The following is a 25,574-nucleotide window of genomic DNA, read 5'->3' on the forward strand; positions in this document are numbered from 1 at the left end:
TTGTTTTTAATTTGTTGATTCAGTGCTGCAGTAAGTGATAGAATGAATAGAATTTTTTTTTCTTACTGCCTTGCCAAAAGATTGGATCGGGAAAGATCGGGATCGAATCGGAAGCAATAATATTTGATCGGTATCTGATCGGGAGCAAAAAAAAAACGTGATCGGGGCATCCCTGGTCAAAATATAACACTAAACTTAAGGAATGTCAAATCACTAAAGCAATGTAAAAAAAAAAAGACGAATCAGATTTACTTAACCCATTCAGGCCGGGAACACATTTTAGTGTATGGGAGGGGCTTACAGTACATGTACAGTATTTAGCAACATATTTGTTTTTGTAGGCTAATTTCTGATTTAGGCCTAACTATAGGTTAGGCCTAAATCCATTTACTCCCTGTCAATATTGCTAAATGGTACACGTACCTGTAAATACCTGTCATTTATTTTATTAGTGCAGCTGTGTTTACCCTGCTATGACATCTCTGAAATGGGTCCATTTACTAATTTCATCCACATTTCTGACCCAGCGTGCAAGCAACGTCTTGATGTAACAGCAGGATAACTTACCATTACGTAACAGCAGGGTTCTGAGCAAGCAGCTGCTTGACTGGAATCATCAAACAACACAAACTATTCTGAGATGGTGATTTGTGTCCGTAAAAACGTCAGGGAGCAGTGGGTGCCATGTGTTGTAAAGATTTACCATGCACAGGTGTATAGAGGCATTACGCTAATGCTAGGGGGTCGCATGGTGGTTTTGATATGGAGTTGGACCTGTGGCTCGAGATGGAGAGATTTATTTGAGACTAAAAGGTTCTTACACATCAGTAGCGACGTTGTCGCTAACAAATAAAATGGAAATGCGACATGAGTATTTCACATCAAACCGTTAATTTGGTGATGTCCCGGTGAAAAATCAACTTTGTTTGAAAAATAAACGCATTGCTTTATCGCTGTGTTATATTCTGTGGGGATGCATTTATAACATAAACAGAAATGAATGAAATGAACAATACATTATTTGAACAAATAAGCCTCGGTTATCTTTTTGCAAGGGCAGTTACGTCACAGAATGGAGCTCATTGAAATGAATGCCAGCATGGATTATCTTCAAAGGAGCACTTCACCCATTTTCAAGTTTCAACCTTTATCTTGATTGGTCCTCACTAATGCTCATTATAAGATGGCATGCATCATTTCAGTCTTTGAAAAGTTAAATGTTAAAATGATTGATAAACATTTTTGTTCTCATTCACAGAGATATGTTTTTGTCCACAGCCGGCACCGTTTCTCAACTTGAAAATACATGAAATAATGTACGTTTCTGACACGTGGTGTGATCGCACTGTTTTGAACAAAGCGATGTAATGTCGGAGCTGCAGCGCTCGCCAACGCTCTGCTCCGTACAGCAGACAACCGAGTACTTCCCATAGCTTGGGGGACCGTAACCGTGAAAACAGTCAGTAACTTACGCAGAATTCCGCAGAATTCACAACATATATTTTAAACTGCTCACATTTGGGAAAAGTGAGAAATTGCGTTTGTTGAGTTTTTTCACATGGTAATGATCATAATCATCATTCATCATAATTAAGCCCGTGTGCAAGTCCAGATAATTTTTCTGAACCCACTGAACCAAAACAGACAGATATTCCCACAATTATAGTAGGATAACTACGGTATAATGATAAAGAAGTGAGCACACTGACAATCAAAATCATTCTGTAAACATGTTGAACGTGAGGGATTCTAATCAATCAATCTTTAAAACAATATATTTATAGTTATTATAATAGTTCTTGGTATGGGCGGCCATTCACTCCTCATATTCACAAACCCTTTCTTCTTTTTCCACAACAAACTAGGTGCTGACCAATTACCTCATACAAAGAGTATGCTGCTCATTTTTCATCTTTCATTACTGAATACAGCAGCATTGAATCAATGCAATCAGAGGAGACGGCCCCAGTGGTCAGCTAGACAGCAGAAAGCTTGTAATCAGAATAGGAACTGACAAAAGCACACACACGCACGCACGTGAACTTGCACACACACACACACACACATACGGCAGCACAAAGGAAGGTAGGGTATGCATTTCAAACGCACACAAATCACACACATACAAAGGCACCATCACAACCGCCAAACCCATTTGCGCTATTCACATTAGCACAAAAATAAGCATGCGACTCCGACACACAGAAGATGAAAACACACCCTAATAAAACAGCAGGATATTGGAAACAGCTGTGAAAAATGATCAAGGGATGACATCAATACTAGGATAGCTCTCACAACATTGGAGGCAGCTGCATCTTAATTGGACGTGCCCCTCATTAAATCTGCTAGAGGTGGACTGTCTACTATATCTCTGTCTCTCCTCGGAGTCTGAACCCCTCTATTTTCCTTCCTTTCTGCAATCCCGCCCGTCTTATCTCATCTTTCACCTGATTACAAGATAAAATGTTGCTGGAGCTTAAAATCATCATGAGCTTCAGTACACTGAAGTAGATGAGACGATCAACAGGATTGTTCTGGACTAGGTGTTTGACTTATAATCAACCACAGGTGAGGAGTTTAATGAGCCTCCAGCATTGGAACAACCCATGAAAAGATCAATATGAGAGGGGCAGATGCAGCCATTTTAATGGTGTGCCTCGTACCGAGCCTAGGTATATTGAAAGTCATCATGCACAGGCGCATTGCCCCCTTTTGGGTCCATTTTTAGATGGTTACTGTTACACGTTTGAAATTTCAAAACAAAACAAAATCTCAGCATAGTTATGAAAACAAACTATTCAATATCTCTAACCGCAGGTTTGTATTGACTAAAACACTTGATTTTGTATTGATTTTTAAAACAACATTTTGGGTACAAAAAGCACTCCTAATCAAGTTCAGAATCATGCTGTACATTAGCCCTGAAACATGGTACGCTCAAGAATTAGCTGTATCTTCCATATTGTGTAATACATTTTAATCCGATCAGCGCCGCGGCCATTTCTCTGATTCTCTGACAGATTTATGTGTCTGGACTCATGAACTGAACTGAGAATGGAAGGAAGACCTCAACGTAATGGTTCCCCAATGGTAGAAAAATAGGTATTTTGACTTGAGACAGCTACTGTTTATACTTACCTTTATTCTTTAATGAGCAGAGATCGCCAACTATAGTCACCCATGACCAATGTATTCACCACGGCCAAGCATCATTAATGGATCTCACCTCGGGCTAATAAGGCTCTCTAGGAAATTATGACAACTAGCCCTTACCCGTTCAAAGATATGAGCTCCAAAATGATGTGCAGTGTGTGGGTTATGGGATGTGCACTGTGCATACAGTATATGAGGGATGGAAAGTAACTTTAACTGGTGCTTGCATGATAATATGTAGGAGCTTCAATGTAAGAAATACCCGTTTCGTTTAATGGCTAACCCCCCCCCCCCCGCCCGCCCGCCTGCACACACACACACCCCCCCCCCCCCGTGTGTGTGTGTGTGTGTGTGTGTGTGTGTGTGGGTTTGTGTGTGATTGTGCATGGCCTGAACAACAGCGCCCCTCCCTTAACATGTGTGGTCACAAAAGGTACTGTAGGCTAAATAGATATAGATACACCATAAAAATGCTATTATACAGCATACGATTTGTGAAAGTGACAAACGGGCTTCACAGTTATGTCAGGTGTGTTCATATGCTGATGGTGATGCGATTTCAGATCAATTGCTCCAGCCACCGAGGAGAAACGCTGTTTCATACAGACAGACAGACACTCACTCACTCACTCACTCAGACAGACATTCGCAAAATTATAGTATAGATGAAGGCTTTAGGCCTCATTGAAATAGAAATTTCTGTCATGCAAATGATCTCCTTAGAGGATACTAAACAGAAATGCAAGTTGAGTCGTGAGAAGTGATTGGAACATCACCTGCCCCTTTGGCCTATCTGATATGGAGAGAAATGGAGATAACCATCCACAAGTCCATTTCAGAGACTTTCCAGCCTTGGCATTCTATTCATGTCTTCTCTCCATTCATTCACTCCTCGCTCTCCGTCCTTATGCTGTTCTGCAGAGGATTTGAAAAGTCCTAATTCCAGCAAGTGAATTATCCAACAGTAATCAATTCTATAATGAAATGGCTTCAACAATCCACAAGAATAATGAGGTCCAGAGCTACAAATTGAGAGAGTTTAAAGGGTAAATAAAATACAAGGAAGAATGAAAGAAATAGAGTGCAGTTGAATGAAAACCAGAGGAGTGAGATGAACAGAATGGAGTGGACCCTCTGTAACTTCATTCACTCACGCTCTAGTTTCACCCATTCAGAATTTAAATCATTTCAGTATTTATGGAGAGAAAGTGATTACAGGCCACAGACCTTAATCAATTTGGAGTGAGGAGTGGCAACATAGAATAGTAATCTTTGTTCATAAAGGTTCTTAAATTATGAAACACTTTATTCATAGAGATGTTTACCATAACAGTCATGGTAAATATACGGTATCGATGGTCTACGTTCCTGCATGCTACTGTATGTCTATGCTACATGTATGCTTCCTTCATGTATTGTATGTTGTATTTAAGGCTCAGTAGTGTTGCAAACAAAAAAAAAGACAAGCAATGTCTATTGTAGTATGGCTTTGTCTGGACCAGAGACTTGCACATGCGCTTTGGCAGATTAAAAAGATATCAACATATGAAAGTGAATGGGTCTTTGATAAGAGCTTTGCTTGCAACAGCTGCAACCATTTGAATGAACATGGCTTGCTGCATAATTCTCATGATCAACATAATTCCCATTACAATTTCACGGGGATGCTTCACTTGAACAGAGAGCTATTGAGCTGAACTGGTGTGAATTTCACCAGCTAAGGTGCTTTGAGAAAAGGGGCAGAAATTGGATCTGTAGTGATAATATGGCCATACCTAACTTCCTGTGTTTGTTTTATAACAACAGTACAGCCCCTAAACAAAATGCGTGGTCATGTACGTTAACTCTACTTAATAATTCATGAGGTCAGATGGATTGACAGGTGCCTGTGTCAATCAACTTCAACTACTCCCCGCGAGCCACTGTTCACTGCGCCGGTTCGCGTGGCTCCCTCCTTCCCCCGCCTCCCCGTTCGTCCTTGCAGCACAGCGGAGTGCTGGCTAACCTCCGGTTCAGCCAATCACAAGCCGTGGACGGCATCTCATCGGAGACTGGAGCTGAAGTCCACAGAGATTCATATGTGTCTGGACAGACTAACAGGCACAATGTCGATACAACAAGTCAAGTTCTGGGGCTAAATGTTGACCCTCTCTCAATGCCTCTCAGTTTTCCCCCTAGGATCAAGTTGTAACAGCAGCGCGTAATCCTTATCTCAAATTTTTTGTTTTCTTATTTTTTGCAAGTCAGGTGTCTTTGATATTGACAGCATAGTCACAGTGCCCTTGTTGACTACCTCTAGGCTAGACACTGTATGGGCAATACCGATCGGTTGCCATCTTTTTGTATCATAGTTAGCTCATTATACCAAAAATCGATGCTTACAAAAAAAGCTTACAAATGAAAAACAAAACTATACAAGCATAGCTGCAAAACAAAACAAAAAAAAATCCAACCGACAGTGTTGGCAACAACTAATTATAAACACTAACATAGGATAGTTTCTGCATCTGAAAAGAAACTACAGTAAGAAGGAGGGATTCAAATGTAAAGTGGTGGAACGGTCCAAAGGTGCAAGAGGCTTTGCAGAGAAGGACATTTCACACCACTACTGGCATGTTTTACAGAGCGACACTGCCCTGAAACAAATAGTTGTACAGTATTTCCTTTTCTTCTTTTACTTTTTCTTAATAACAGCAAGGAATGGCAGGAGAGAGATGGAGGACGGTATAAACAATCATGTTTATTGCAGAGAGAGAAAATGGTACAAGCCAGAGCAGATATAAATATGCTGTCATGACAGAAGGTCCCAAGTGTGTGTTGTGGGGAATCTGGGGATGGTTGATTTATCCTGCGTGCATCACTTAGATCGATGCACAACAGGTGTATAGTGACACCCAGCCCAGAGCCCAATTAATTAGACTCAGGCCAGATGTGGCCGTATTAATCAGCCACACCACACTGACATGTCATTTTGGTTGTTGGAAAATTGCAGTTAGTAGAATCTGAAAAGTAGCAGTTTTATGAGGTTTCCACCCGACAAAGCTTATGCAAAATGTCTGTGCCTGCAAATTATGTAAAACTAGAAGCGTCTAGTCGGCGACCTGGCCAACTCGGAACAATGTAAATAGGGAATGAATGCCCCGCCCTTTAGGACCCGTTTTGACCATCTGTCTGCCTGTGTCCATTTATGCCCATATATGGAGATATCTGTATCTGTCTGTCTGTCTGTCGGCGTCCATTTTATGTCCATATATGGAGATCACTGCAGTTATAGTTCTGGGTCCATTTTATGCCCAGATATGGAGATATCTGTCTATCTGCGTCCATGTTATGCCCATATATGGAGTATCTGTCTGTGCCTCCAACTGTGTTGCAGACACAGTGCCGGTTCCCCCTTTAATGCAAACCTCATTATACCTGTTGTCATAGGACCCGTTTTGAACATCTGTTTGCCTGTGTCCATTTATGCCCATATAGGACCCGTTTTGAACATCTGTTTGCCTGTGTCCATTTATGCCCATATATGGAGATATCTGTATCTGTCTGTCTGCGTCCATTTTATGCCCATATATGGAGATCTTTGACCATCTGTTTGCCTCTGTCCATTTATGTCCATATATGGAGATATCTGTATCTGTCTGTCTGCAATCCATTTTATGCCCATATATGGAGGCATTCATTGAACGCGCGTGCCCGTGGGACGAACGGTTCTCGAGATACGCGGATTACATACATACATACATACACACTCACAGAGATTTTTTGTTGACTCATGTGGCGTACGTGATGTCAGAGCCTTTTATGAAGTGATGTCACAATGAGTCAGAGCTTTCGCCGATTTCCTCCGGAACAGCCTGATGTCAACAATCAACCCCGCATCCGCATAAGGAGATTCCGAACGTTTCGCGCCGGTTCGGGAAAACCGCGCGTCGGGTCGGGTCGAGACCCGGCACTGCACTCTGTGCCGCGGCGGGGAACGCGCGTGCCGAATCTGAAGCCGGTGGGACGAACGGTTCTCGAGATACGCGGATTACAGACACGCAGAGACTTCTCGCATTTATAGATAGATAATAACTATTACTCCAATTTCCCTCATTGTTTTCCAGTCTGATATAAAGATTTAAATTAAAAAGATATAATCTAAGCTTTATTAGTTATTCATCTCCTGGAATCCTTGGCTCTGCTTATAATGCCAAGACTGGGTCATAAACACATGGCCTGTGATTGTGCACGTGTAAGCACGTGTTCATGCGTTCCTGACATGAGCCATATTTTGGTATAAATTATGTTATCTCTAATTAGATTTTACTGTAGTTTCAGAAGGTTGGGGTAAGGTTTGGGCATATTAGGCACAATAGGCAGGCTGAGAATCATGCAGGCTAGGACCAAGGCTGTCAAACATTTTTTAAAGCATTACAGCATTGTTGGATTCATAACTCCACTCCTCATAATCTCATTCTCTCCAAACAGTACATGCGTCAGGGCTAAGAGAAAAACAAGAACTGTGACAACATTGATGGATTCTTAACTTCACCCCCCCCCCCCTCTCACACACACACACACACACACACACACACACACACACACACACACACACACACACACACACACACACACACACACACACACACACACACACACACACACACACACACACACACGACTTATGGAACTAACAGACTACAATGACTTGACTTATGGACCTAACAGTGACAGACCTAACAGTTTATGGCATAATGTTGCGGTATCTGTATTTCTTTGTCGATACTGCTATTTGATTTTAAGTGGAAGCACTAAACGGAATTTCATCGTACAGTATGTGAATAAAGCAACGTGTCATAATCGTGACAGTCCTATATAGTCCATAGCGTTAGTGGAGTTCTCCCTAACGCTATGTTCGTCTACCTCCCAAATCCGTCTCAAATCCGGAAAGACCCGTCGTCTGGTCCGAAAATAACAAAAACAGTTTCGCCCCTCACCAAACCACAGGTATCAGTGGACAGTTGAAAGCTTACCCTACTTAGTGGACACGGTCTGAGCCCCCCACCACACGATTAAAATACATTTCTAGGGCTAAATGAAAAATATTCCACCGGATGGAGACACTCGCAGAGTTGAATAACACCCAATGAGACAATACTCGGTGTAATTCGGTTCTCTGACCTGCGCGGCAGTTGTGAGTTGGGACCCTGATGGTGATGACAAATAGTGAAAAACTAGAAGAAATGGAGTCTCCATCCAGTAGAATATTTTTCATTTTGCCCTAGAAATGTATTTTAATCGTGTGGTGGGGGGCTCAGACCGCGTCCACTAAGTAGAGTAAGCTTTCAACTGTCCACTAATACCTTTGGTTTGGTGAGGGGAGAAACCGTTTTTGTTATTTTCGGACCAGACGACGGGTCTTTCCGGATTTGCCAAGGAGTTGGGATGGGATGTAGAGGAACATAGCGTTAGGGAGAACTCCACTAACGCTATGGATCAGAGCTAGTTTACTGTATAACAGATTTGGTACCGACGCATTGCAGACCCGCTAGCGTAGCTAAAACATAACTGTGAATGAGATGTTTCATTTTTTTTTCATAAGATGATAGATTTCGTTTTATATCTTCAGCACTAAAACACATTTTTGTGTACAGTACCAACCCACAGGAACCAATTTAGGGCAAGGCTTTTACCAAAAGAAATGAATAAATAATGCATCAAAATATTGAATAGGAGAATATAACCCCAGTGGAGCAAGGAGGGATCAATATTATAACATATCTGTAGAATGGCTCCATTTATTCATACCAGTGGGCAATTAGAGGAAGAATGAGCAGGGGCTGGTATCCCCCCCTCTGGTTAACAATTGTAAATTCCACTTACTTGTAGAGCCAGTCAATTTGACAAAGAACTCTCCCAAAGCAAGGTCAATGGGGACTAGAAGTGTGCAAGCATGTGTGAGTGCAGGTGTGTGAAATTTCACACACTCACACCCAGTACCCAGTATGCTGCCCTTGTTATACTGAGCATCTGAGCAGAGCTGCTTGTTTCCTCATTTTGACTGTTTAATAGCTGCATCTGTTAAAATACTGAAATCAGATCTTCCACAATAATCTATGAACGAAAACTGTCACGAGGCCTCTTAACCCTTTCAGTGCCCAGAATCACCACTAGAGGGCGCCCAATGGCCATAGAATCCACCATAGACATACGCTGTATATGCACAAGCCGTGCGCAGCCATGACGCGCCTGAACACTTTCCTTTGTGCATGAACAGGAACAGGATGAAGTTAGCTTGAAGTTAGCTATTTCTATGAATGAAAACTGTCACGAGGCCTCTTAACCCTTTCAGTGCCCAGAATCACCACTAGAGGGCGCCCAATGGCCATAGAATCCACCATAGACATACGCTGTATATGCACAAGCCGTGCGCAGCCATGACGCGCCTGAACACTTTCCTTTGTGCATGAACAGGAACCGGATGAAGTTAGCTTGAAGTTAGCTATTGGCTACCAAGCATTTTAGAAGCCCTATTTTCGGCGATTTAGCCGTGATTAAACCTTGCACACCTCATGGATATGCATGGAACAGAGAAAATGAGCTCTAAAGATCCTGGATTGCATTGGAATGGATGGCAAATATCGGCTTTGTGTAGCCTGGCTGCGTCGCCGGTTCGATTCCCGGTCCGGATGACCTTTGCCGCGTGTCGCTCCCTGTGTCTCTCCCCATTTCCTGTCAGTATACTATCCTGTCAAATAAAGGCATAAAAAAGGCCAAAAAACAAATCTTAAAAATAATGGGTCGTCAAAATAACGTTTCAAAATGACATTCTCCTCTGCATTTAGCTGTAAGATAAATGTGTTCAAATCATGCTACAGTAAAGCACAACTACACATGCTTCAGGTGCACTATATCCTTTATTGTGGGACGTTGCAGGATTTTGCAGGACCAGCAGTTTCTTTAGACCAGCCACCATTGCTGCTTTAAGGTATTTAAAAAAACGCCTGCTCCTGCAAGATTTGCATTGGCTCCTGTGGGACCTGCGGGATCCCGCTACCGGTCTAGGACTCTAGTCCCCGGTTTGCTCTTCAATCTGCCCAGTCTAAGCAAGACACTTAACCCATAACTGCTCCCCAGTCACTGTATTAATAGCACCCCTTGCTCCTATTGTGAAAATGTACAGTGAGTGGGGACTAAATAATAATAATAATAATAACTAGAAGCAGTGCTCTTCCGAGCACAGGTCTCCACCAGGCCAGGCGTCCTGGTGGTGCTACTGTATAATAGGCTAATGTAAAAAGGCTGGCATATGTTCTTCACCTTAGACCTTTCATGGCAATCGGACGCTGCATGCATGATTTGAGGCATTGTGTTCCAAAAATGTGTTTTGCTAAAGTCTACCTGTTGGTGGCGCTATAACAGGCCAATGTGAAAAGGGTAGCATTTGTTCCTTGACATAGTGGGAATATGTGTGGCAAATTTCACGGTAATCGCAAGCTGCGTTGATGATTTGAAGCATTCTGTTCAAAAACTGAGCAATCCTGCAAACTTTGGAAGCCAATATTAGCCAATTAGGATGGAATATGAAATATCAGATGGATCGGACTTGATCACATGACTATAGAGATACTGTGTACCGATTTGCATGATTTTTGGATAAAATCTCAAGGAATAATCGGAAAAATTGTGTTTTACATAAGTCGGCCTCCTGGTGGCGCTATAAAAGGATGGTGTGAAAAATGCAGAGAAAGGGTTTTGCCTTGGCCTCTAGGGAGTGCGCTTACAAAGTTTGAAACTGATCGGTGGAGTTATAGGTAAAACCACAAATCGGCCTGTTATAGCTCCACCATGAGGCTGATTTCAAAAATTTGAAGTGGCATTTCTTCCTCGACCTAGTGGGAACGTGTGTGCGCGATTTCATGATAATTGCACTTTGCGTTTGGGATTTGAGGTATTTTGTTCAAAACGGCTCAATCCTACAAACTTTGGAAGCCAATCTTAGCCAATCAGGATGGAATATGCAAAATCGGACAGATCCGTGTCGATCACATGACTGTCGAGATACTGCTTACCGATTTGTAGGATTTTTGGACAAAATCTGTAAGAGTAGTGCACAGGAATGTGTTTTGCGAACATTGGCCACTAGGTGGCGCTAGAAAAGGCCCATTTGAAAAATGTAGGGCAGAGGTTCTAGATTGGCATCCAGGGAATGTGTGTGCTCACTTTGGCAGCGACCGGGCCAACGGTGACTGAGATTAGGTGCACACAAACTGCGAGGACACACGGACGCACGCACGCACGCACGGACGGACGGACGGACACACGGACGGACGAAGGGGAAAACATACTCTCCCCCATGCCTTCGGCTGGTGGAGACAATAATAATAATAATAATAGGGACTCCATGTTGAAATTGGGCTACATATAGTGAATGTTTATTAGTTGCTGTCATAGAACAGAAGGATGGCTGGTGTTATTGTTATTGCCACGAATGAGCCCACCCACAAAGGCTCTAAGAGCACCAATCTATAAGATACATGTCTACAACTGGGAATACTAGAAGTCATTAGTGCAAGGAGTCTTTAGTCTCTGCAACCACTGCACTTTCACTGCAGCCTTTGAGACAGTAATGGCACAGAAGGATGAGACGCAGAGCCGTGTTTCCCCCTAAATGCATTCAGCAGCGGTGCCCAGAAGAGAAGAGAAAAGAAAGTGCGGGGAACAGGCAGAGCAGGGACAAAAATAATGTGAAAGACATCAAAAACAAATCTAGATCAAGATATCTACATACAGTATATACACAAAGCATAAGACCAGCAGATACATGTATGTACATGAGGTTAAACATAAAGGTGAAAAAGAAAAACACTGGTGGGCAGAAAACATATCGTTGTTGTCTGGTGGAAACCTTGTTAAGTCCAAAACCATTCATTTTTTATCATTATTTAAACGATAGTGAAAATAGGCGTTCTACAAGCACACAACGCCTTACATCTCGAGGTGTTGTGTGCTTTGTGCAACAATACTTTTGTGCAACACTCTTGTATGATGATTTAGGGCTTTAATTTAGAGAAGAAGAAAAAAACATACACATTGGAAGCTTTCGGAGATTCAAGGTTTCGGCATGACTGACAACGACGATATTCAGTTCACCATGCTGCCTGCTACATCTTCATCCTAAGGGAAACACTGCAGAGAGATGATATAACCCAGTCAAGAGACGAAGAGTTGTGCCTGACTACATCAGCGTCACTCTGCCCGAGGCGGTCTCTTCCTACATTCTCCCTGCTGACAACCACTCGGTCCATCCCTACATCATTCTTCCATCTCACCCTTTCTCCATCTATTCATCCACACAGCCACCCATCCATCTAGACATTCATCAACCACCAGTCACACCAATCATCCATTTTATCCATCATTCCATCCACCCATCGAAACTACGCAAACACTCATTAACTAGTCTATTCATCCATCCGTCCACTGATGCATCCAACCAGGCTATTCCCCATTACCCACAGCTCTTTGCAGTGCATATCATCTCAGCCATTGCCAGCTCAGCTGTTATAGTTCACTGCACAATACTGACTGTTATTTGCAATATGTATGTACTATGTTGCTAACTTATTCATCCTTCTGCTGCATGAATGTATATTCTTATGTACTGTATGTCTTTGGTTGCAATCCTATTCATTATTTTTCCTGTATATTCTATACAGAATCATATCCCTATACCTGAGAAGGTGCAAAAATGTATACTGTACATTCGGACTAGGGGAATATGAAATTCAAAACTTTGACTAGTCTAATAGTCAGTCACACTAGTCTATAGTCAGTCACACCACTTATACTTTATTACAAACATCACTTACTACAACCAATATTACCTATTATAGCTTGTTTTCTTCCAATTTAGTTATCATGTCAATTCCCACTTCTCCCCATACTCACACGTCTAGTCCCAGTCACTGTTAAACCTGCTACTAACCCCTGCTCACGTGAGAGGGTGTAGACAAGCATGTGTCTCCTAAAGACATTCACCAGCCACTTCCTTTTCACCTGACAATGAGGAGTTTCACTGGGAGGGCATAACCCCCATGTCAAGGAACTTTTTCAGTTCTAGTTCTTCTCTATGCTAAACAGGCACCCCCTAACTAACCTACAGTATTTTGTAGGAGTCACAGCGACAAACATTGCCCTCCCTGGCGTCCCTGCCTGACCTCCCCACCTTGAACATGGCCAATTGTGTTTGTTGAAGCACTTGGCCAAGCTGGATGCAGAGCGGAGATTCTAGTCTCCATGCTGGTGCACAGGAACTTCTCCTGTGCCACTCGGATGCCATACCTTTTGTTCTTATTTGTATAATTTCCATGACACATTACTCGTTGCAATGTCTGGTAGAGTCTGCAGCACCAACATTTCACTGCTCCGGACTCACATGCGCGCGCACAGACGGGGGGTGTAAACATCATCTCTGCCCAGCTTTCAGTGGATGGAGAGTATTATGGAGTGTGTGTCTGTCTCCAAGTCATCTGAAGGTAAGTGGTGCACTTCACTCAATCAGCCTGGACTTTCGATGTGTAATTTATCAAGCTGATTGCTGATCATTGTTCAAACGTGTAATTTTCAACTCTAGCCTTTCATTCCTACCCCACGTGAACCACATCATCAAAACGGCATTGTTCCACCTTAGGAGCGTTGCCCATCTCTGACATCCTCTGCTGCCGAAACACTCATCCATGCCTTCATTACATCTCGGTAAGACTACTGCAACAGCATCCACCATGCCATCACCTCCAAAGCCCTAAAAAAACTCCAATATGTTAAAAAACTGAGCTGCCCATCTGCTCACCAGTACCCGCTCCAGAAACCATATCACACCAGTCATCCACTCCACCCACTGGCTGCCTGTCACACAAAGAATCCACTTTAAAATGCTGCTCACCACCTATAAGGAACTCCACAACCTGGCTCCCCCCTACCCTACCTCTCTGACCTCCTCAAGCAGTATGTTCCCTCAGGGCCAGTGATGCTGGCCTTGGAGGTCCCCAAGAAGAGACTTCGAACCCCAAGATCATGCTCCGAACCTGGGTCGACAGGGCTTTCTCTGTGGCTTTCCCTCCCTCTGTAATGCGGGGTCTGCTCAATATGCCGACGGGACGCTGTTCCGACTAGCGTCGGCAGGTTAGTTACTCGTCATGGCTACTGAGGTTAGGTTTAGAGTTAGTTTTAGTGTCGGAATACCGGCCCGTCTGCATATTGATGCAGACCCCTGTAATGCACTCCCCAAAGATATCAGAGACAACCCCTCCCTCCCTACCTTCAAAACCGCCCTGAAAACCCACCTGTTCAGAATACGTTTTTTTTCTCCTCTCCCCCTGGCCCCCACACACACGTAAAGTGACTTTGAGCACTTACAAAAGTGCTACATTTTAGGTATTATTATTATTAAATGTGGGAGAGCCTGATTGTGTCGTGTCTGAAAAGTGTCTCTTTCAGTGCGTGGGGGTGTTCACAAGACAAGTATGCAGAGAAATTAGTTTAATTATAGCCCTCTATTATTGTCGGGATCTGTTATTGTAGGTGTAGATATTGACATCGCCCACAGAAATTGCATGTGGCTTACTTGCTCACTGATACATTTGTTCCAAAGTTCTGTTCACCCAACCTACATAGAATCCAATTCCATCTGTTGTAAAAATGAAACATTAACATTAAACTTCTGAGTGCAATAATGCACAAAATTAAAAAACAAGTGATTGCGATAAGAAAATGGTTTTGCTTGCATTGTTCCACTAACTGTGTCAGCACTTGTTAATTTGCATAATTGATAGGCAATGGCTGCATGGCTCTCTTAAGGCAACAATGAATGTACTGTACCACTAGTGCTAGTGCATAAAATTTAAATAACTACAAGTAAGCCACAACCAATTTCCCTGGATGATTTCAACCTCTACATTTGGCAAATGGGGTATACTGTACCATCTAAAGACTTAATTAGAACAAACAACGTTTAAACTCATTATAATCTTGTAGCAAGTCAGTCAAGTCAATTACAAAACCTTGGAAAAACACAAAATCACTATTATTGTAAAATTATATTTTATTTTCACAATATTTGACTGTATGTATTAAAGTCTAACCTAAACATTTCCAAGTCTAAGTTCATATTGATGTTGTAGGTAAAATGTCAAAGACAATGGGTGGGAAACTGCTTCACCAGCACGTTTCATCACCGTTTTACAGCTACGGTACTTCAGCAACTATTTCCACACTGTTACATGTGCAATAGAGGGTATGTGCATGCATAAAGTGAATGCCAAATCGAGTGGCAAAGTGAGTTTAATGTCGTTTAATGCAACCAGATAGGACCTTTCCGGACTCCCCCCCCCCGCCGCCACGGTGCTGAGCCCATGAAGTGGTACACACCGTCTCACCTCGGGTTTCCATTTCATAAATACAGATCATAGTGTCAGTATAAATGTATATGCAAACACAGTACACTCCCTTTATACAGTAATGGCCCCTGTTTTCCCAACAGCATCACTGCAGTATATCAGACTGATTGGTCCATGGAGAAAATTTGTCTTGAAGTGTTAATGAAGTGTGCAGCGTGGCCACTGAGAGCCATGTATGTCACCAGATTTACAGCCCTGTGGCCGCCGTGCTTCCCTGCAGCTGTAAAACAATGAGCAGGCGATTGGAGTAAATTAGACTGCGGTTGTCAACCCCTGAGCCACTTAAAGGCCACTCGACAGTTTCTTGTTCTCTCGCTGTCACTCTCCAACCGTGTAGATCTCCCTCTTTGTCTCCTGTCTCAATCACACACACACACACACACACACACACACACACACACACACACACACACACACACACACACACACACACACACACACACACACACACACACACACACACACACACACACACACACACACGTGCGCGCCTCATGCTCAATCTTCCTCTTATTGTCGCTGCTCAGGTAAAGACAAGTTACACAACTATTAAGACCCAGTGTTGCCATGTCAGCTTATTATTATTAAAAGCGACTTCGGGTTTGTTTTTCACTGCATTAACACATCACTGACATCAGCCAGCGAGATACAGCACAATTTATTTAACTATTAATTCTACTCACAGCTCTAACGCTCTCAGTCAGTCAGTCACACTCACTGCATTTCCACGTTTATCTATTCACTGGCTTCAGCTACTGATCTCAAACTTTCACATGGCACTGACCATTGGCATTATGCAGACAGTGAGGAAGCCACATTTTCATTTTACCCCAAATCAAGCTCTTTATTAGCATTTTCTTCACACTTCTGCTCGACTGAGTTTTTGTCGCTAATGCGCATGCGCTGTCGGTTGTCAGGGTTACGGTCCGGACCTCCAGGCAATGGGATCACAACCAGTGTTATCTCTTGATGCTAACATCATTTCTCTCCATTGTGGGTCTACGGTGTGATGTGCGTGTGCGTTACCGTATAGGCCATGGGATCACAACCAGTGTTAGCTCTTGATGCTAACATCATTTCTCTCAATTGTGGGTCTACGGTGTGATGCACGCATGCATTACTGTGTGTGTACAATTTCTCTCTTCTGTAAGCCTGTCATTAGCATGTCCACCGTTGCGTGGGTGTATGCACCGTGCGTCGTGTCCACCGCTGCGTGAGTCGCACCCGTGTGTCGTAGCGTGCATGCTTTCTCTCTTTTGTAAGCTTGTCATTAGCATGTTAACCATTATGTGGGTCGGGCGCATGTGCGCATTCCACTGGGTGCGTGCTTGTGTTGAAACTGCCTCATCTTCCAACGAGTATGGAATAACTATGTGGAAGCATAATGTATTACGCATAAATAATCCCCTTCTATTCACCTAATTTTGATGTTAAATTATTTTCATTCATCATAAATATACTATTGGTACTAGTGATGCTACTCTCATTTCAAAGTATGATGTAGATCTATTCTTATTTCGTTTTTACTGATATTCAACTATATTCACAATTATAGCAAAGAAATCATTCTACACATTTATCAACACTGTCTCAATACATTGCACTCCTCCATGGGCTGCTCATTACATTATGATGCTCCCACATATTCTCATGCACGCACCAGCTACAGTTACTTTCCCCATAACCCACACATATTCAGAAGCACATAACTTCGAACGGGTAAGGTCGATAGGAATGCACTGAAGATGAGTCTACGAATGCGTACAGAGAGAGAAGTGGTGCTTAGGGGCTCCTGACTGGTCAGAACCGAAATACCGTGATAATAATAAGCTCCTGGACAAAATGGTGCTGCTATTTCAATTGGTCAATTCATTCTAACAAAGTGTTTAATAGACTCTACTGGGGTGGGTGGCTCTGGTATATTACCAGCCACCATGGTAGTATATTTGAAAGATAATAAAAAGTTTCCATTTTTATTTTCTGTCCAAGAAAATGACGTCACCTCACCAAACCAACGGACTTGGTATTGATTGATTGTCTCTGCCTACAGACACAGGGCTACACACACACACGCACACCCAAGCACACACAACAGGGAGTGTGCAGCACTGCCTCTCAGAAATCGATTTGTCTCGTTTAACTTTAAAATACAGCACTCAGTGACATCTCTTCTCTGTCATACCGATGAGAAAACCACTTTATCTCCACACTATCTATACTATAATTTTGCGAATGTCTGAGTGTCTGAGTGTCTGTCACAGCGTTTCTCCTCAGTGGCTGGAGCAATTGATCTGAAATCGCATCACCATAAGCATATGAACACACCTGACATAACTGTGAAGCCCGTTTGTCACTTTCACAAATCGTATGCTGTATATTAGCATTTTTATGGTGTATCTACTATCTCTTCTGCATCTAGCATGAGGCACATCTATTCTGCATCTAGCTTGAGGCAAAATGTTTAACCAGCTCTGTGTGTGTGTGTGTGTGTGTGTGTGTGTGTGTGTGTGTGTGTGTGTGTGTGTGTGTGTGTGTGTGTGTGTGCAGGCAGGCGGGTGTGTGTGCAGGCGGGTGGGCGGGCGGGCTGGGGGGGGGGGGGGGGGGGGAACAGTATCTCTGTAGCCATTAAACGAAACGGGTTTCTTACATTGATGCTCCTACATCATGCAAGCACCAGTTAAAGTTACTTTCCATCCCTCATATACTGTGTGCACAGTGCACATCCCATAACCCACACACTGCACATCATTTCGGAGCTCATATCTTTGAACGGGTAAGGGCTAGTATACATAACACAAGAGTGCCTACTGTCAGCTCACAAGGCAATGAATGCACAGTGTTTCCAAATTTCCGTGTGAACACCAAAACCGGTTTTGGTCACACCAGAAGAATTATACTAGAATTATTATTTGCACGTATTAAATTACAGATAACATTTTGGGATCAGATGCAATTCTTCTCGCTCTGTCCATCCAGCCCAATAGTAACAGTTTTATATTAGAAGGCAAAGTCACATAGTCTGCTTTGGTTGTATAGCTTCGAATTCAATGAAAGGTGTTTTGGTACTTGATAGCTAAAGCTACAAGATAACTTGTCCAACCCGTCTGTGGGGTCAAATGGTGACAGAAATGAGGCTGTTCTTGGACTGAATCTCAAGGTGCAGAGATCACACAAGCACCTGTTTGGACAGAAGCTTAGGGAACATCGGCAGCTTGTGTTGCATAACTGTTTAAAAATATGAGGTTAGGGACATTTATGAGCTTGTGTAAACATGGATATAGTCACGGTCTTCTCCACGTGCATGGCTCCTCTTAACACACCTACGCATGCGCATATATGATCCTGCTTTAATATCACTTGCATACATGAAATGCAAATCACTATCGCACGCACGCACGCACGCACGCACACGCACACACACACACACACACACACACACACACACACACACGGGAAGCTGTGTGAAATTAAAAATGGTGAAGCTATAGGAACCACAAGCAAATCCCAGATTTAGTGTCCAAATCCCACCCATCTCTCTCACAACAATTAGTTCCATCACTTCAAGAGGCGAGGGAAAGGGAGGGGAGATGATGACACATGTGAAAGCAAGGAGGGAAGATGGATAAAAGGCTATACCGGGAAAAGAGAGAACAGGAAGACAAGACAGAAAATACAGAAACAGTCTGCAGAGCACAGAGGAGGAACACGAAACATAACAGCCTGTGAGTAAGAACACGCTATAGAGACTAAAGAATAAAGGGAGGAAATGGAAAGAGACGTTATAGAGGTAGCAGCTAATGGAATTCAAAATGTGAAGTAAATGGGATGGTAATTCATCAAAACAGCCCTGACCAGAAGCTCCGGTGGGCTGGTACTCTGTGGGAGAGATGGAACAAAGCTACAGATGCACAGCAGAGAGATGGAACAGAATACATTAAAATAAATACAAAACGTCATTTACATACCATAATATATGTACAGTACTGCACAAATGTTTTAGGCACTTTTAGGCAGTAAAATACAAAATAAAAAACATGAAAGACACATATTTTTGTTAAACATCCCATCTTCTGCATTACTGTGAAAATCCAATAAAAATGTAATTCCTTTTGCAAATAGCGAAACATTGCAGTGAGATTGATATGCTGTAGGCCTAATAAAAAATGTAATAAAAGTAAGACCACTTTGCAGATTAAATCGTAATTTACAACTCTGTTTTTATAAAAGACTTAGGTAGAATCTCCTTTTTGTAAAAAGATATTTGGGAATTGGTAAATCCCCCCCCCCCCCCCCCCCCCCACACACACACAGAGAGCTACAGCGAACACAGATGGCACTAATCCAATAGCATCGTACCTGGCGGACACTGTAGAGTAGACTAATATTTGGTGCAGTGGTTGTCTTTCCTCACCGGTGAAGTGGTACAAGTTGCAACAATGCTGAGATAAGCTGTAAACTATAAATGAGTCCTAACAGACAGGGCCAAAATGATTCTACCAAACATGTGTAGAGTTTAACAATGCATTATGAAAGTTGAACCAAAATCATTAACTGAAACAGAAATGGCTGTGTAGGGGGCCGGGGAGGTTGGTGAACACGTTTAAAAGATGAGGCTGCTGCTGACAGTTTTAATCTAAAACATCTACACCAGTGGTTCTCAAAGTGGATTCCAGGGACTTTGTGGGTTCCTTTAGGGGGGGCTAAATTGACCCATCTGTAACTCTGACAGTGTACAAATGGAACCAAACTGACCCGTTAAGGGGAGACCTTGAAATGTACAAGTTTGAGAACCACTGATCTACACAATGGCAAGAGTGAGCATAGCAACAAGACACAGGGTGGCCATCCTGCATCAGCAACGTCAATCACAGGCAGATATTTTCCAGATGTTGTCAAACTATTCTGCAGAAGCACAACAAATGGGCAGGGTTGGGGACTGGAAATGCAGTTGTGCAGTTGCCATAAGCTCATAACACACAGAAACCAAACAGGCAGGAACCAGTGGGACTCTGGTAAGTCTATCTACAGTCCGCAGACGTCTGGCCAGAAGTGGTCTTCACTCTTCATGGAAGACTTAGCAATTCCTCTGGACATGGAAACATCTATGCAGAAAAAACTGTGGTTCAGCAGGTGCTCTAAGTTGGACTAATGAGACAACACATAGCAATCGTTGGCTCTAAGAACTGTGGCAAGTTCTCTCTACATTTTTGGAACCTATTTATCGAAATGCAAGTATAAAATTGGTTTAGAATTGGTGCCGTTTTCTTCTGTTTATCGCACTTTGTTGTTTCTTTTTTGAAAGCATCCTCACTTAATATTTCATACAATTACAAACAACTCGTATAGCATACATTACACAGATACACTGTATACTTCTTAAACGAACAGTCCACTCCACACGCGTGTGTGTACAGTACTTCCATGCAAAAGGGAGTCCATCTGAATGTAATGTAAACGTTACATAACCAGCACCTTGTTTGTACAGGCAGTCAGGGTGGGACTACTTTCTTATAGCAATTATTCCTGTAGTGAAATCGTTACTGATATAATATGAGTTTCATGTTGCCATATTTGGCATCCATTTCATTTTATAAAAGCATTAAGCCGTGCAAGGCCACATTGATTTTAGAACAGCTACGGGGGGTTTTAGGCACTCCGCGCTGTGGCGCCCCAGTTCTAAAATCATTGTAAACCACAGTCTCTAAGGGTTTATTGTTTTTTAAAACACACACACACGCGTGCACGGACACGCACACGCACACACACACACACACACACACACACACACACACACACACACACACACACATACACACACAGTATGCATAGAATATATGGTGTGTGTGTGTGTGTGTGTGTGCGCGCGCGCATGCGTGTTTGTGTGTTCACGTGCACGTGTGTGCAGTGTATCCATACACACAGAATGTATATACTGTACACAGTATGTATACATTTGATAAAAGAGACGGAGAGAGATGGAGGGTGGCTGAGGGGAAAAAAGAGGAAGGGAGAAAGATAAGAATAGGGGAGGTGGAGGATGAGGCGTGGGCGGCTGGGCTGCCAGGGCGGCAGATAGACAGCCAGGAATAGAAGACTAATTAACAGTCAGCAACTGCAGGCAGGCAGGTATTGAGGGAGCATCTGCAGTAGGGAGGGGGGGGGGGTGCCCTGATCTCCTAGTTTAGCCCTCCAACAAGACAGCAGACTGCCTCCACGTTATGAGACCTACATACCGCATTACTGTAAAACACCTAGAGAGACAGCAGTTAGAAAGAGATGGAGCAATGGAGAGAGGGACAGACAGACAGACAGACAGACAGAGAGAAGGTGGATAGGTGGAATATTATTAACATTAAGAGTCAAAGAGTGATGCAATAGAGAGAAAGAGTGAGGAATAAACTAGAGACGGCAAGGAGACTGACAACAATGGCAATACAGTGCATGTAATAGGAAGGATTAAGAGGGCATTTAAACACGCACATGAACGCTTATGCGCACGCGCACGCACGCACGCACGCACGCACGCACGCACGCACACACGCACGCACGCACGCACACTATTTCAATGTGACTGGCAAGTGTTCAAGGTAAACTGCAAACAAAGAGAAGTTTAATCTCTCAAATAGCTTATCACAGCACCTCCCCTGCATGCAAACATTGCTCACCAAACAGCCAGCACTCGACCTTCACACAATGGACTGGGCATTAGTGAAGTTTAGATTGTTAGAGATCACACGCGCACACACACACCTACCCAACCAGCCCCTGTGTATTTATCAGTCGGTCTCTCTCTTTGTGTCACTCCTCACACATACAGTATACAGCAAGCCACAGGGCTGCAGAGCATCGCTCTCCAGCCTTTGCCTCACCATGTGTGCGCGACGGTGAAGCGCCTCTGCTTGTGGCTGTTGTTGTTTATCAGCATGCGACGCAGCAGCCGCGGGGAGTTTCTGGGCGACAGGCGGGGGGAGATGGACGAGGGGGAGCGCCGGTGTCCCCGTGGCCGCTCCGGCTGCAGGAGATTCTCTCTCAGGATCTTGACCAGGTCCTCGTTCAGGCCCGAGTGCTTGGGCATGGGGGGCACCGCCAGCGTGTCCTGGTGGGTAACCCCCACCCCTGCCTGCTGGGCCATGGCTGCACCCCCGGCTACACCACCACCACCACCACCACCACCCGGTCTACTGGATGGTAAAGGTAGCCAGGCAGATCCAATAGGCAGGAAAATGAAGGGATCTATGCAATAAATGTCCTGAGCCCGGGAGCTGTTTAGTCACAACAGATTTTGCCAAGCCAACTGACAATGCAGCTCAAATCCCAGGAAGATATGAAATGGGAAATGGATGATTGACCAGTAATTCCTTGCACCAAGTTCTGTACATCAGCAGGGGATATAAGAACGGCAAATACCCTCCCTTTTTTCTCCTTCTCCCGGCCAACAGATAGAAACACTCAGATCTGCTGTCTTCCTCTGTATGTGCAGCGATGAGTGTCTGCAGCAAAAAAGTGGAAGGGAGAGGATAAGAAGGATGGATGAAGGAAGATGGGGAGGCAGGATGTGAGGGAGAGGGAATCCCCTCGTTTCCACTCAGATTATTACTTCTTTTTTTGGCCCCACTCAACAAGCAAGCTCAACAACAGTCCATGGCGGTCTAAACCCAACAGCATGACTTCATCTCAACTAATTCCCTCACAGTTCAAGTCCAGCCCAAAAATCATCCAGTCCGGTCTGCTGAACTGAACCCGGGAAAAACAAAAGCAACCCCACCCGAACCCCTCCAGTATGACTCAGTCCAGTCCGGATCGGTCCAGTTCTGCTCTGCTCAGATGAGGCAGCCCTGCCTTCTCCTTGCATGGGAGCTGACTGAATGCTGACTGCAGCCAGTTTCTAAGCTACTGATCCTTTGGAGCAGAGCGCAGCGCGAGTGCGTGCCAGTATGTGAATGTATGCGCAGAGCATCGGGGCTCCTCCACAGAATTGCCACTTGTACCGTCTTCCCAGGCCCTCCTCTCTCTCTCTATCTCTCTCCTCCTCCTCTCCTCAGCTCAGCGTACCAGCACTGCTACTTATCTTTGCCCTAAGCTCATGATTCTGACTGAGGAAAAGCCAGGAGGAGGGCGTTTGTGTGAGTGTGTACACAATAAGCAGAGAGCAAGCAAGACAGTGAGAGAGGGGAAGAGAAATGTGGAGAGAGAGAGAGAGATTGAGAGAAAGAGGGAGAACAGTTGAGACAAGGAGGACGTGTGTGGTGTGTGAGAGAGAGAAAGAGAGAGAGAGATGGTAAAGCTGATTGATCATGTGTAAAATTGTGTGGCTATGTGTGCGTGCGTGTACTGTATGTGTTCGTGCACACATACCGAGTGCACCCATAGTGTGAGTGTGTGCGTGCGACATGTGTGTGACTGTGTGTGCATGTATGTGTGTGTACATGTTTCTTGTAGAGTGTATACAGTATGTGTAAGTGCAGCACATGACAGTAAAAGCACACATTAGTTATTGAGTAACCCTCAGTCTACAGTCATTACTGTAGAAGACGTCCCCAGCAGCAGGAGAGAGAGGTCGGGTGTGTACCAGCTGCACGCCACAGTCTGTCTGTGTTTACTCTTTGTCTATTATTTTTACGCATTTAAGTTTTATGAGAGCGGGGGGAGAGAGAGATTATATTACATGTATATTTGTGTGTGTGCGTGTGTGCGTGTGTGTGCGGGTGTGCGCGTGTGTGTGTGTGTGTGTGTGTGTGTGTGTGTGTGTGTGTGTGTGTGTGTGTGTGTGTGTGTGCGTGTGTGTGTGTGCGTGTGTGTGCATGCAAAAGGAGAGGAGATAAAGAGAAAAGGGGAAACCTAGACCGCATGGTGTTCGTCCAGTAACATCAACAACAGTTTCTACATAAAAGCTGTTAAGTGTTAAGTGTGTACTGTATAGAAAAATAATCAACTGCCACATCTCCATACCATCTATACCACACGCTGTAAGAAAAAAGCTCAGAACATTATTAAAGACAGCAGCCATCCCGCCCATACCCTGTTCTCACTCCTCCCATCCAAAAAACGTTACCGGAGCATAGGCACTGAACGCACTTACACTGTATGGTATTGGATTGGGGTATGTAAATGTATATATTATTTATGTCTGTTGGGACTTGTTTTGTGCAGCCTACAGTACATGGTATGTAGGTCTACACTCTTGTCGGTCACTGTGACCATGTCTCTGTGTCTTAAGGCTTAGCGTGCTCTTAGCAAAAGCATCTCATTGTATTTATACTTTGTATGGATATATGTGACAATAAACCTGAACCTACCACACCTAACCTAGAAATCATCAGAGTGCAGAGATGACATGCTAAACACATTCTTGTGGTCTCCACTCAACAGCTTAAAAGCTATTAAGGAGAACAGTTGCACCCTTGACCATTTTAACACTGTGGATATTTTGCTCATACTCAAAAAAGGTAGCCCCCTCTTCCCCTCCCCAAGCATGGAATAAGAACAAAAAAGGTTGCCATGTGATTATGGTCTATAGTGTGATTACTGATTATGTATGTCATTCAGTCCTTGATTTTGTGCTTCAAAGAACCTTGAATTGCACCAGCAGTCCCAGAAACTGAGGCTACTGATCTCAAACATCTGCATTTACAAAGCTGTGAAAAACATAGAAGCTATCACTCCTGTTCCTACAGCTGGATACTCCATAGCAGTGCAAATAGCTTACTGTGATTATTAGGTTTGTATAATTAAGTTGGTCCCATCCCATGTGAACAGCCTGTACCGAGAAGAAAACTACAAATAAATATTGAAAAATGGACTGCTGCAATTTGCAATGTTAAATACATTCTCTGTCGATAATCCATTATTGATATCACCTTGACACCAAATGCAGGCTGCCATAGGTGTGCTTCATGCGTATGCTAGTGTGTCCACAGCCTTTGGCAGGGACCGCATCATTGAAATGCAGCCATTATTCAAATTCAAGCCATGGCAGTC

At 43.6% G+C, this 25,574-nt stretch overlaps 1 protein-coding gene across 1 annotated transcript in view; it reads right to left on the bottom strand.

The window, feature by feature from the left end:
* The window catches only part of pde4d (phosphodiesterase 4D, cAMP-specific), a gene marked incomplete at both ends in the record, with an annotated part of 157,565 nt that extends 134,837 nt beyond the window's left edge, over window positions 1-22,728 (bottom strand). Inside the window, one exon of the mRNA XM_080738628.1 lies at window positions 22,466-22,728. Coding sequence (XP_080594754.1) covers window positions 22,466-22,728 — 263 coding nt within the window. The remainder of the gene's footprint in view (window positions 1-22,465) is intronic.
* Between the last annotated feature and the right edge of the window lie 2,846 nt (window positions 22,729-25,574).

The sequence above is a fragment of the Nannobrachium achirus genome (genome assembly GCF_963921795.1).
Source record: "Nannobrachium achirus genome assembly, chromosome: 12".
Taxonomy (NCBI): Eukaryota; Metazoa; Chordata; class Actinopteri; order Myctophiformes; family Myctophidae; genus Nannobrachium; species Nannobrachium achirus.